We start from the raw sequence: 12113 nt of genomic DNA, 5'->3' as shown, positions 1-12113 counted from the left end.
CATTTCTTTTTGTGAACGGATGCATTCTCTGGTGGGGGGAATGAAGGGAGGGAGATACCTGCGAATTTTGATGTAATTAATAACATAAAATTTAAAATAAAATAAAAATAACACCCACATAGACAAAAAGTTACAAGATCGTTAAATTATAGTCCTAGAGTTGGAAGGGATGTCACAGACCATCTAGTCCAATCTCTTCATTTTACAGATAAGGAAACTGAGGCTCAGGAAGGTTAAATCTTGCCCCAGGTTATACAGGGAATGTTAGACATGGGATCTGAATGTATGCCCTTCCATTAAAGGTTCTTTGGGAAAACCATTTTGGGATCATCAAACCTTCAAGCTTTAATGGACAAAAGCTAAGCAATCCTTAGGATGACTCTAAAAGGTCTATGCAAATTCTTAAATAATTTTTTCTCTATCATTTCTAGTATTTTGCTTTATTTTGTTTTAGAATATTTTTCTATGGTTACATGATTCATGTTCTTTCCCACCCCTTCTCCCTCCCCCCTCCCAGAGCTGATGAGCAATTCCATTGAGTTTTACATGTATCATTGTTCTAAACTTATTTTCATATTATTCAGGTTTGCAGTAGAGTCATCTTTTAAATTCAACATTCCCAATCATATCCCCATTGAACCGTGTGATCAATCATATGTTTTTCTTCTGCATTTCTGCTCCCACGGTTCTTTCTCTGGATGTGGAGAGCTTTCTTTCTTTATGCAAATTCTTAACAGCAATACCATGGGCTTTTTTTTTTTTTCAATTTTGAATGTGTTGAATTTTGCTTAGAAAAAGTGGTAGAATCTTGGGGAATTCTATGATGATATGATCAAATTGTGAACTGGGGATTCTGTCAAAATAATAGCTCAGATGTCCAGAGCCTCAGTAGCCTCACCTACAGAATGAGGCTTTGGACTTTAGGTGGTATCTAAGGTTCCTTCAGGCTCACCAGATTATGATTTTTCAGTATTAAATCATCTCTTATCCAAGACTCTGAAGAATACACTCACCTCTTGGTCCTAAAGGGTTCCTCTTTATGGTTCCAGGATTGGACAATGGAATGGCATCTGGTAGGAAATCTTTATTCCAGGTTGGGGTTGTCTTAGTAATGTCATTTTCTGAAGTTGCCACACTCCCAGCTGCTTCCAGAAGGAGAATCTGCATGAGATATTGGGAGAAAATCCATCATGGGAGGAATCATACCCAAAACTACAGTGATCATTATGGTAAGAACACTGGTGGTTTCAGAGAGCCTGGGTTCAAATCTTGCCTTTGATGCCCACTACTTGTATGATTCTGTCCCTGGTGGTACCCTATCTATAATATAAGAGTGTTGGGCTATAGGGGTTCTCATACCCCTTTTACCTTCTACATGGCACAACGGATAAAATATCGGGCTTAGAGTCTGAAGATGTGAGTTCAAATCCAGCCTTAGACAATTTCTAGCTATGTGACCCTCACAAGTCACTTCACCCTGTTTGCCTCAGTTTCCCCATAGGGAAAATGATCTGGAGAAGGAAACGGCAAACCACCCCAGTGTCTTTACCAAGAAAACTCCAAATGGGGTCATGAAGAATCAAAATGACTGAAAAATGACTCAACAGTTGTGCTCCTCTGATCCCACAAAAGGTGTGCCTACCCAAGGCTCATGTTGTTCCTAAAGAATATTATGCTACTTACTCAGAATTCTGAAAGTGAAGTGGAAAGTGTATTCTACAAAATAGGAAAATTCCAGTAAAATTAATAACACACAAGAGTTGGTTTGCTCATGAAACAAAGGGTCTCTCACACAGCAAAGACACTGGGACTTCTGTATCTGATCCCTTCTAAGGATTAGCAAGTTGTTCCTTCAGAATCGAGAACCAGAATAGGGGGAGGGATGTGTGACTGGAGACGGGGAAGGACAGCTGGGAAAACAGCAAGCCCCAAAGCCTTCCTCAATGCCCTTTCTGTCAGCCCGCTGCCCAGCTGCATCCCTATTTGGCCAACTTTTAATTCCCTTCTCCGTGAGGATGTTGGCGCTGTAAGGGCCTCGGCGGACAGGAAAACAAGGATTCCAGTGGATCTTTAATGGGAGGGCCCAGCCAAGACAGCTGGTCCTTGGAGGGAAGGCAATGGCCCTGGGCCAGAGTGGAGGAGAGAACTCGGGCCTTTCACACAAGTCGGGGCCCTCTGTTTGTAGCGGGAGAGACCCTACCTTACCCCATCAGTAAGGCCCACCTTGGGGATTGCAGTCATCATCTCTCCTCTTTGAAGTAAAGTCACCAGGATTCTGAATCACTGGAAAATGATGAAAGGCAGAGCCAAGAGCCCGAGTACCGCTGACTCTGGGGTTCTTTTGTGAAGCACTGCCCAGCAGGTGTCACTAGCTGCCTACCAGATGACCGGCTCGGCCAAAGGCTTGGAGCTTGGGCACTTGGGACACCCATTTCAATGGGGAGCTGTTATTATTATTATTAACACTCATCATTATTCTTAATTGCTCTCTCCCTCCTCCCTCTCTTTTATCCCATCTTCCCTTCCAAGAATCTAGTTAAGGATGGCAGGGAGTCTCCACTTCCAGTGAGGAAGGAGGTTTATTTTATTTATTTATTTATTTTTTTAGATCTAATTACCTCAGTTTACTAACTTGTTAGCCTAAAAAATGTGATAGTTCAAGATATTTGGAAATACGATTATAGATGGGATTGAATCTAACATTGAGCTCTAAGTAGTAGAGCTAACTAACTTACTTAACATTAAGTAGCATTATCCAACTTAAATTCAGGCAAAGTCAGATAAGTATCTGAAAGTCAACACCAAGGAGGTTTATTTTATGAAAAAAAAAACAAGATAATATCATATAAAGGCAGAGCCCTGGCCTGGAAACTTCATAAAGGAGGGTGCTTGGGGATACTTTATTATACCATCAGAGCAAAGAGAAATATACCCCAAGATTTTTTAAAAATGGTTTTCATTTTTATTATTATTACTATTTAAAATTCTTATCTTTTGTCTTAGCATCAATACTACACATTTAGTTCCAAGGCAGAAGAGCAGCAAGAATTAGGCAATGGAAGTTAAGTGACTTGCCCAGGGTCATACAGCTAGGAAATGTCTGAGGTTAGATTTGAAACCAGGATCTCCCATCTCTTGGCCTGGCTCTCAATCTGAACCTAGTTGCCCTCTTCATCTTTTTTTTTTGATCAATTAATAGCCACCTATTAAATACTATGTACTAGACACTATGCTAAGTAAAAGGGATAAAACCAGCCCAGGTCCCAGCCAGCCCACCCTTGCTATAGATTCTAGGACAAGTAGAAAGCCATATTGCCTAGAATTGGACCCAATCAGTAGGCCTCCTCCTAAATGTGTCTTCCTTTGGCTGGAGAGGAATAACAAACTTCAGTTAGTACGTGGGCTAGGAAAGAAAAAAGCAGAAACAATCTCTGCCCAGAAGGAGCAAACACTGGGAAGGCCTCATCGTCTCTTGGGGACTCTGCTTCTGACACTTCCTAGCTCTGTGACTAGGGGCAAGTAACGTCTCATGTCTGGGCCTCAACTTCCCCATTGGTAAAAAAGAGAGGACTGAATTGGTGGCCTCTAGGGTCTCCTTCCAGCTCTAAATCTATGATCTTTTCATCCTTTTCAATTTAGACTCAATGGCATTTTCTCTATGACTCTGGGAATAATTTGGGTCTTCCTTGGTCTGTGGTGATGTTAGGAGAATCCTTGAAAAAGTTCATCTCTGCTTTCAAAGGGTTTTGCAGAATCTGATGTCTTTGGGTTACATGCCTTGATGGAAGAGAACTTGGAAGGCTGCATGGCATTGTACAAAATCAACAAAGGACAGCAGGATCTCCAATGCCTGTCCTTTAGTCACTCAGGGAAAAGCCTTGTAGACGGTGGATGTTGCTGGCCAAGTCAGCCTGTTTCTTCCCAACACCCTTAATAGGGGATCCCCTCCAGCTGACTGCTATTCATGTGGCAGGGAGTCTTTTGATTTTAATAAAGTATAAGCTTTTCCCCCCATGCCTTGGCTATTGTCTCCCCTCCTTCAGATACCTTGGAAATGGTCCCTCCATACTCTGACAACTGTATGTCTCCCACATGGAGACTTGGGGTTTGTCACAGCTTGTTTCAATTGTATATCATGTTAGAACCAGAAGGGCCCTTTCTTCCTCCCAGAGTTTAACCCCTTCTTTTTGCAGAGGTGGACACTGAGGCTGATGGCAAGGGCCAAGCTGGAACCACAGGTCCCATCTAGATGGCTTCTAACAGCATCAATCGAGGACCTAACTTGACCAAGCTGGAGAGGTCTATGGGGAGGGAAAGGGGGTGCTGGGACATTTTCTGCCTGATTGATTACTCCTGCATTCCAGCACCATTCACACCTATACACACCCCTAGAAGCACAGAATGCCTCTCTCCCCGCCATGGCTACCATGGCCACCATGGCCATGCCTTCCTTATGGCTACAATCTCTCCAGGGTGGGATGCTCTTCCCATAATTGGCTGAGTCCTTCTCAGCACCCGAATGATGCCATCCCCAGAGACAAGCCTTTAGGTTTTGAGTTGGAAGGGCTCTCAGAGATCATCTGTTCCAGCCACCCCACCTCCTCTTTACAGAGAAGAAAACTGAGGCACAGAGAAGCTAAGTGAGGGAGAATTCTATACAGAGGCTCCCAGTGCTGGGTCTCACTCCCCACCCCTGTCTGTACTCCAGCCAGAAAACTAAAGCAAACCACCCAGGCTTTATCTCATCCTCCCCTCATCACCACAAAGTTCAGGCACCTCCTCCCCAGCTGACTAAGACCCTTGGAATGTCTTCTAAGCAGAAGAAAGTTGCTAGCTCAGCAAAGTGATTAAAAAAACAACTGGGGAAGTTGGAGTCTCTAAGACCCTGGAGTCTGGGGAGTTTTCTGCTGCAGGGAATGTGTTCGAGGGATGGTTTCCAGCCAGCTGCTCCCAGACAACAGAAAGATCCCACAGCTCCCTTCCCTGGCCTTTCCCAGGGAAGCCCCGCTCCCTCCGCCCTCCGGCCCCCTGCCCACCAGTTGGTTAAGGGGTGTGTGTGCTGAATGGACAGCCTGGTATTTCCTCTCTGGCCCCAGAGCAGGAGAAACATTTGCCTGTGAACAAGCGAATCCCTGGGGGAGAAAGTCCCTTTAACAGACCCCCTGAAGACCTGGCCTTAGTCAGGTGTCTAGACAGTCCATTCCAAACATTCAAAACAACAAAAAAGGGCTCCCTCCCCCATGTCTAAGAGATTCAAGCTGCCTAAAAGCTTCCTGGTGAGCCCCGATGGCCAGACAAGGACTTCCCTGCTCCTGGAGGGGCTGCGATTCTGCGAATAAACACCCAGAATCAGAGGACTCAGGGCTTCCCCACTAGAGCCTGGCTCCAGGGATGAACTTGCCCAGGGTGGACAATGGGAAAAGATACATGTGACATCCATTTAAGTTAATCTGCAGTATTCACGTGTTCTCCATCACTTTAAGATTTTTTTTTTAGTTAAAAAAGTTTAAGTTTAAAAACATCAACAAAATGTCAAGCTGCGATCTGAGGTGTCTGCTGATGTTTGAGGTGAGATGTAAACGCTGGCACAGAAAATTTAACAATCGGCTTTCCTGGGCGGGTGGGAGCTGCCTTTAACATACCCTTGGACTGGACCGTCTTCCTGTGATCCCTCCCATCGCCATCAGATAGCCTCTGATCTTTAGGCATGTTCTCTGAGGTAGGAAGGGATCAGAGGCTGTTCCACTGATTTAATGGTGGAATGCTGAGGCACACACAGCACATCCAAACTCATCAGCTTTTTCCGTGTTCTTGGTGCTACGCAAGGACCCAGGGATTCAAAGACAGGAAAGAAACAGTCACTGCCTTCAAGGAAGTTACAATTTTTTTTTTCCCCATTAAAAGCAGCAAAGCTGGGATACCTTCAAACAGAGCCCAGGAAAGAGAGGAAGAGGAAGAGTACATTCGCTGAGAAGGGCGACCTGTGCTCAAATCCCTGACAGCTCAGCAGTGCCCTCACCCCTTGGGAGCCAGAAAAGGCTTCATTGGTCCCTGGTGCTCCAGGAAGACCCATCCCAGGTCCCGTGGGAGGGTTCTGGCAGCGAAGCTCTCATTGATTTATTCGTGGGATTTGCAGGTTCTTGGCCCTGAGCTGGAAGATGTGGGCATGGGATGAGGAGAAATGCAGAATCTGTGCCATTGGCGGAGCCTCCCAACATGTGCCCATGCTTACATGGGGGAGTTCTGTGGGAGTCACAGTCAGGAGGAGACTCCAAAGGGGGCGAGTGGTCCTCGGGGTGAGGTTCACACAATTCATGGCCCACAGCCTCCCTTGGGGGTGGCCCTCAGTCAGTCAGTATTTCTGAAGTGCTTCCTACGGGCTGGGCAACTGTGCTGGGAGCTGGGGATCCAAGGGCCCAGGAGCTCATCCCAGGACAACCCTCCAGGAGCTCCTGCCCAAGCAGGAAGAGAACATGTAAGTAATAAGATCCATCCAAGGTGTAGGCAGAATACATGAGAGGCAAAGAGAGGGCCTCTCCTCTGTTTAAAGAGATCCCGTGTCCACAGGCTGCCCCACTCGACTTCTGGAAAGCTCTTGCTGAGGAAGCTTGTCTTTAGATTGAGTAGAAATCAACCTCCCTTCCATTACCATCTAGTTGCTTCTAGAGGCAACATGGCTAGAATGCTGGGCCATCAGGAAGACCTACATTCAAATCTGGCCTCTGACATTTACTAGCTGAATGACCTTGGACAAGCCATTTTACTCTGTTTGCCTTGGTTTCCTCATCTGTAAAATGAACAGGAGAAGGAAATGGCAAACCACCCCAGTATCTTTGCTAAATGGGGTCACAAAGAGTTATACATGACTGAAAATGACTGAACAACAACAATACTCATAGGTTATACTCCCTGTCTATCCTAGGCCAGCCTTCTTGGACATGTACCTGCCTTTCAAGATCCTTTCTGAAGCGTGGTACACCTTGGGACTAGGGCTAAAAGGAATCCTCTCAAAAAGACTACCCGATCCAATCCTTAGTTTACAAGTGAGGAAACTGAGGCTCAGAGGTGAAATGACTTGTCCAGAGTCACACAGATAACTAGTTAGGTGTAGAGAGCCAATTGGAGAAATAGGGTCAAAATTAGGGCCTGTTATCTGGATTCCCTACGTGACCAATCCAGGCTGAGGCAGTCTTTGTGTTTGGTCCTGGTCCCCTGAGACCTGAAAAGCTCTGGTACCAGCAGGTAGGTTAATCCAAAAACAACTTGACCCCTCCAGGAGGCTATTAGGAGTCATTTAGAGAAATAGAGTCTGTAATAGATATTTTATCTGGATCCCATTACAAAATCATCGGCAAGTAAAACTGTGTGTATGATTTTTCTGTACTGCATGTCAGATGCAGATAGAATGGGCCATCTAAGGTAAAAATCTAAGGCTCCTCTTTTGACTCATTTTCAGATCTCCACCTTTTCTCAATATTCTTATTGGAAAGCTTTGAGTCCTTAGCAGACCAGCAGCTACTGAGTTAACAATTTCTCTCCTTGATAATTAAGAAGCCTGAACTCTAAAAAATATATTACTTAGATAAGGCCCTAGACAGACAAAGCTAGACAGGACTTTATCTGATCAGGTGCAATCCTGTAAATCTAGAAGATAGGACTCAATTAGTAAAAATCTCTATGAAATATATTTCTGCTCCCAGAATTAACCCCCTACTAATTGGTAGTTGGAATTTGGCTTTTGATCCTGGACCTATCTCTCTACTTTTTAGACATTAATGGGTTTGGTATGATTTGTAACCCCTTCACAGCTGTGATTCTTTCTCTGTGTTCTTTGTTTGAAACCAGTATATAAATAAACTCTAAACTCCACAGCAGTTGGAGCAGCTATGGGCTAACCACTAGTCTGGCTGTTCTTGTTTTCTGTTTCCTGTCTTTTCAATCCGACGCCATTAAATGCCACTCAGGACCCCTACCATATAGAGCTGGCTCTCTATAGTTAGGAGCAAGGTTGATATCTGAACCCAATAAAGTAGGGTTCATGCCCTTCCCTTTTGGGGCCATTAACAGTCTATCAATACAGTTTAAAGTAGCTTTCCTTGACTAAAGAACTTCTGTGTCTTCTCATGACATGGAGGTGGCTATGGGGATTTTCCAAGGTTACAGAGAAGTTCTACCAATCTGGAAAGATTTCCAGGAAGGAAACCCTGATGGTATTTGTTGTCCAAGGCCCAGGTTCCCTAAATTCAGAGAGATCCATTAAACAAAAAGTTGCAGGTGATGATTTTGGGGGTGATTAGAATGGAGTTTTCTTTGACTATGAAGACTCCTAAAGTCCAGAGAGGACCCATAAGCTAAGTCACCATGCTGATAAAAATCACAGATCATCAAAGTACTGAATGTATATGATCATATGAGATTTGGGGGCTGCCATGTTGTACTGCCAACTCAAATTATACTTTGAGTCTGCTAAAACCACAGTTTTCCAAAAACAGTTGGCCAGGAGTGAGTTTTATTTTAACTCAGTGGCAGAAATTTCACTATTTTGAAGGTGCCTTCTTGTTCTAACCTTTAAAGATCAACTAAAGCAAATTCTATATTATTTACTAATTATCCTTCCAGCTTAATTCTGTCCATGTTAGAGAAACATAGCATCTTCTGCTTCTTCCATCCAAAACAAGTCCTCTGCTCTTCCTAAGGACATCTGTCATAAAGACCTTTGTGCTCATGATGAAATTCTCAGGCACCAGGGAAGGTGAGAAAACTCAGGCTTCAGTCTGTCATGACCCAAACACAGATGTGGAGGTAGACCTGACCAGATCTAGCAAGCCTTTGGATGGACTGAGGGGGAGAGGAGCAGGAAATGAAAAGGAAAAGTCAAGAATGACCTCTAGGGAATGAATCTGGGTGCCTGGGATGATGGAGGGATTCTGAATAGAAATGGGAAGCCTGGTGGAGGAGCAGGTTTATTATAAGGGCAACTACCATGTTCCGTTTGGGATATATTGAGTTTAAAAGTTCATGGGACACCCAAATGGGCATATCCCAAAGGAGGTTAGTGGACATATTCACTCAAATGCCCTGATTTCTTGCTATTGGCAATAAACATTCCATACTCTCCAGTCTGACTTACTAACCTAAAATGCCTTTGTCTCAGTCATCTCTCTCTGGAGAAATCTCATGCATCATTCAAGACTCAGCCCCCCCGGGGCAGCTGGGTAGCTCAATGGAATGAGAGTCAGGCCTAGAGATGGGAGGTCCTGGGTTCAAATCCGGCCTCAGACACTTCCCAGCTGTGTGACCCTGGACAAGTCACTTGACCCCCATTGCCCACCCTTACCACTCTTCCACCAAGGAGCTAATACACAGAAGTTAAGGGTTAAAAAAAGAGAAAGAAAGAAAAAAAAGTCTCAGCCCCAGTGCCAGCTCTTCCTTCATGCTGCTCCATGAGCTTTCCCTCCTCAGGACTGGTAGAGGACCTTTTTGGCACACATCTTATAGACAGGTTATAATTTCCTTGACATTTTTATTTCCAGATTCCATTGGATCTCCTGCAAAATTGGAAGGTCTCTGAGGGCAGGCACCCATCATTTAACTTTTCATTTCTTAGAAGCATCCTCTTTGCACCTCCGCTGAAGCCCTTAGTAAGTTAGCACACTCAGGCAATTTGGTGAACTGAACTGATGTCCCACCTGGGAGTTTGGAATAACTGCATTGCCTCCAGAATAGAATTCTTAGTTGTCTATGTTTCTCTTGTCAGTAATCAGAGCAGAAACTGCTTTGGATGACTTTCCTTTTTGAAAAATAAGGTTTGAAAGGGGGCATGCCATGTAACAGAAATATGGTCATTAAGGGGGGAGGTTGAAAGGGGTGATCACAACCATTCTGAGTGGGCTGCAGGTCACAGTGGCTGACAAGCAGTAGTATTCAGGCAGAAGGTAAGTCATTTGCTTGTCAGTCCCACTGGCAAAACATCAGCCCAGTATATACAATAGATCACCTCCAGCACAAATGGTCCTCGGGACCTGGGTTTTTCCGAAGCTTGTCAGCAGAAAAAAATGGGTTACCTAAGTAGCACCCATCATCAAGATGGATTATAAGCACAAAATGAGGCCAGAGCAGCCCCAGCACCCAGGCCTCCTGACTCCCATGCCCACCCTCCTGGGGAGTACAGTCTTAGTGCTTATTGTCAGGCTTCTCTTCTCCACAAGTTTAGCCAGAAAAGGGTCTCCGGTTCTGTGGCCGGAGCTCGGCTCACTTTTCAGAAGGCAGTTTGACATGATTTTCCACTGTTTTTGGATCAAGGGGTAGTTGATCTCTCATCCATGAGGCTGCTGGGTGTTGCTGGTTACACCTCATCCCAGAAGCATTCACCCAGGTACTCAAAACCCTGGAATGTTTGCTGAGCAACTGGCCTTCCAACTGGGCACAGAAGCAAATGGAACAAGCTTACTTTGGCTCCTCAGGACTAGCCATTGAAACAAATTAGAAACAGCCCCAGCCTGGGTCCTCGCCCTTTTGTGTCCCCCACAACTGTCAAGTAATTTGAGAAAACTGATCTTATCCCTCTCCTCCAGGTCATGAGCTCACCCTAGGCAGACGCATGGCATTGGAATGCCCCAAGAAAGCAGAGCCACAGGGCCCAGCCGTGAGCAGGCCTGCTGGAGAGTTGATGTTGGCGACCTGCGCCATCGCTGGGACCCTTTGGCTGACTCAGATGAAGCCCACCTTGCTCAGCTTGTGGTGGATGGACTCAACGTGCAAGCAACAAGGAGATAAAGCTCATAAAGCTAAGGGAGAGTCTAGTGCTTGGGGGAAGCACCAAGGATCCTTCGTCTGGTTCCATCCTCAATCTGGCTCTTCTGCTTTCACCTCCAGGCTTCCAAGAGGCAAAGCCATCAGACTGAATGCTGCCTAGAAGTAGAGTGGGCTCCCACAGGAGATGGTGGAGGCCTTCTTCTGAGAGGTCTTTAGGGAAAGGCCGGAGGACCATTTGCTACATGCGTCATAGAAGAGATTCTGGTTCTAGATAACCCTAGAAATAACCTCAGGGTTTCCTTTCCATTCGGAGGTGCTGCAATTGGTTCCTTTTCCATCAGAAAGCATGTAAAGGACTTTCTGACTGAGGAAGTTTGTCCCTTCCTGGCATCTCTTAATCTATTGACCCTGACTGCTTATTGGGCATCTGACAACTCCATCATTTCCAAATCTGCCCATTAGGACTATTATCCAAGCCACGTCACTCGTAGAAGTCAAGATGAGGTTCACATTCTAAAAGGATCAGACTTGTTTTGCTTGGTTTCGACTGAGGGGAGGAAGGTCTGCCATTCTAAGGCCTGCCTGTTGTCATTCTTCTGCAAGAAGAAGTAAGAGCATCTTGGCCCTGTTGTGCTGGCACACCGGGCCCATGCTTTATGCATGTCTAAATTTGCCAGCTTAGTTTTTCTTTATTATTTTTAAGAAAAATTTTCCATGGTTCCATGATTCATGTTCTTACTCTCCCCTCCACTCCCACCCCTCACCCCCCTGTAGCCAATGTGCATTTCCCCTGGTTTTTACGTGTGTCTTTGATCAAGACATCTATTTCCATATTATTGATAGTCGCATTGGTGTGATAGTTTCGAGTCTACATCCCCAATCATGTCTGCATCAACCCATGTGTTCAAGCAGTTGTTTTCTTCCGTGTTTCCACTCCTGCAGTTCTTCCTCTGAATGTGGGTAGCATCTTTTCCATAAATCCCTCAGAACTGTCCTGGGTCATTGTATTGCTGCTAGTACAGAAGTCCATTACATTTGATTTTACCACAGTGTATCCATCTCTGTGTACAATGTTCTCCTGGTTCTGCTCCTTTCACTCTGCATCAATTTCTGGAGGTCTTTCCAGTTCACATGGAATTCCTCCAGTTTATTATTCCTTTGAGCACAGTAGTATTCCATCACTAGCAGATACCACAATTTGTTCCAGCTTAGTTCTTTCAATCAGGAAGAAAGGAGAGTAAGGGAAGTAACCTCCCAGAAGCTCTCCATCGGATCAGCAGCCCTACTTCTCCAACCCTTATTCGCCAAGTGATAATGGGCGAGTTACTCAATCCTTGGTACCAACTCTGTTAGTATCC

The 12113-nt window shown here is 45.1% G+C and overlaps 1 protein-coding gene across 1 annotated transcript in view; it reads right to left on the bottom strand.

Moving 5' to 3' along the window:
- Positions 1-12113, bottom strand: part of COL26A1 (collagen type XXVI alpha 1 chain) — a 271604-nt gene that overhangs the window by 15390 nt on the left and 244101 nt on the right. Inside the window, exon 9 of the mRNA XM_044675635.1 lies at positions 1014-1161. Within this exon, the coding sequence (XP_044531570.1) occupies positions 1014-1161 (148 nt within the window). The remainder of the gene's footprint in view (positions 1-1013; positions 1162-12113) is intronic.

This window comes from Gracilinanus agilis, chromosome 4, assembly GCF_016433145.1.
Source record: "Gracilinanus agilis isolate LMUSP501 chromosome 4, AgileGrace, whole genome shotgun sequence".
NCBI classification, from domain to species: domain Eukaryota; kingdom Metazoa; phylum Chordata; class Mammalia; order Didelphimorphia; family Didelphidae; genus Gracilinanus; species Gracilinanus agilis.
Note: the sequence above shows the minus strand (reverse complement) of the source record. Positions and strands in the feature narration are given on the sequence as shown.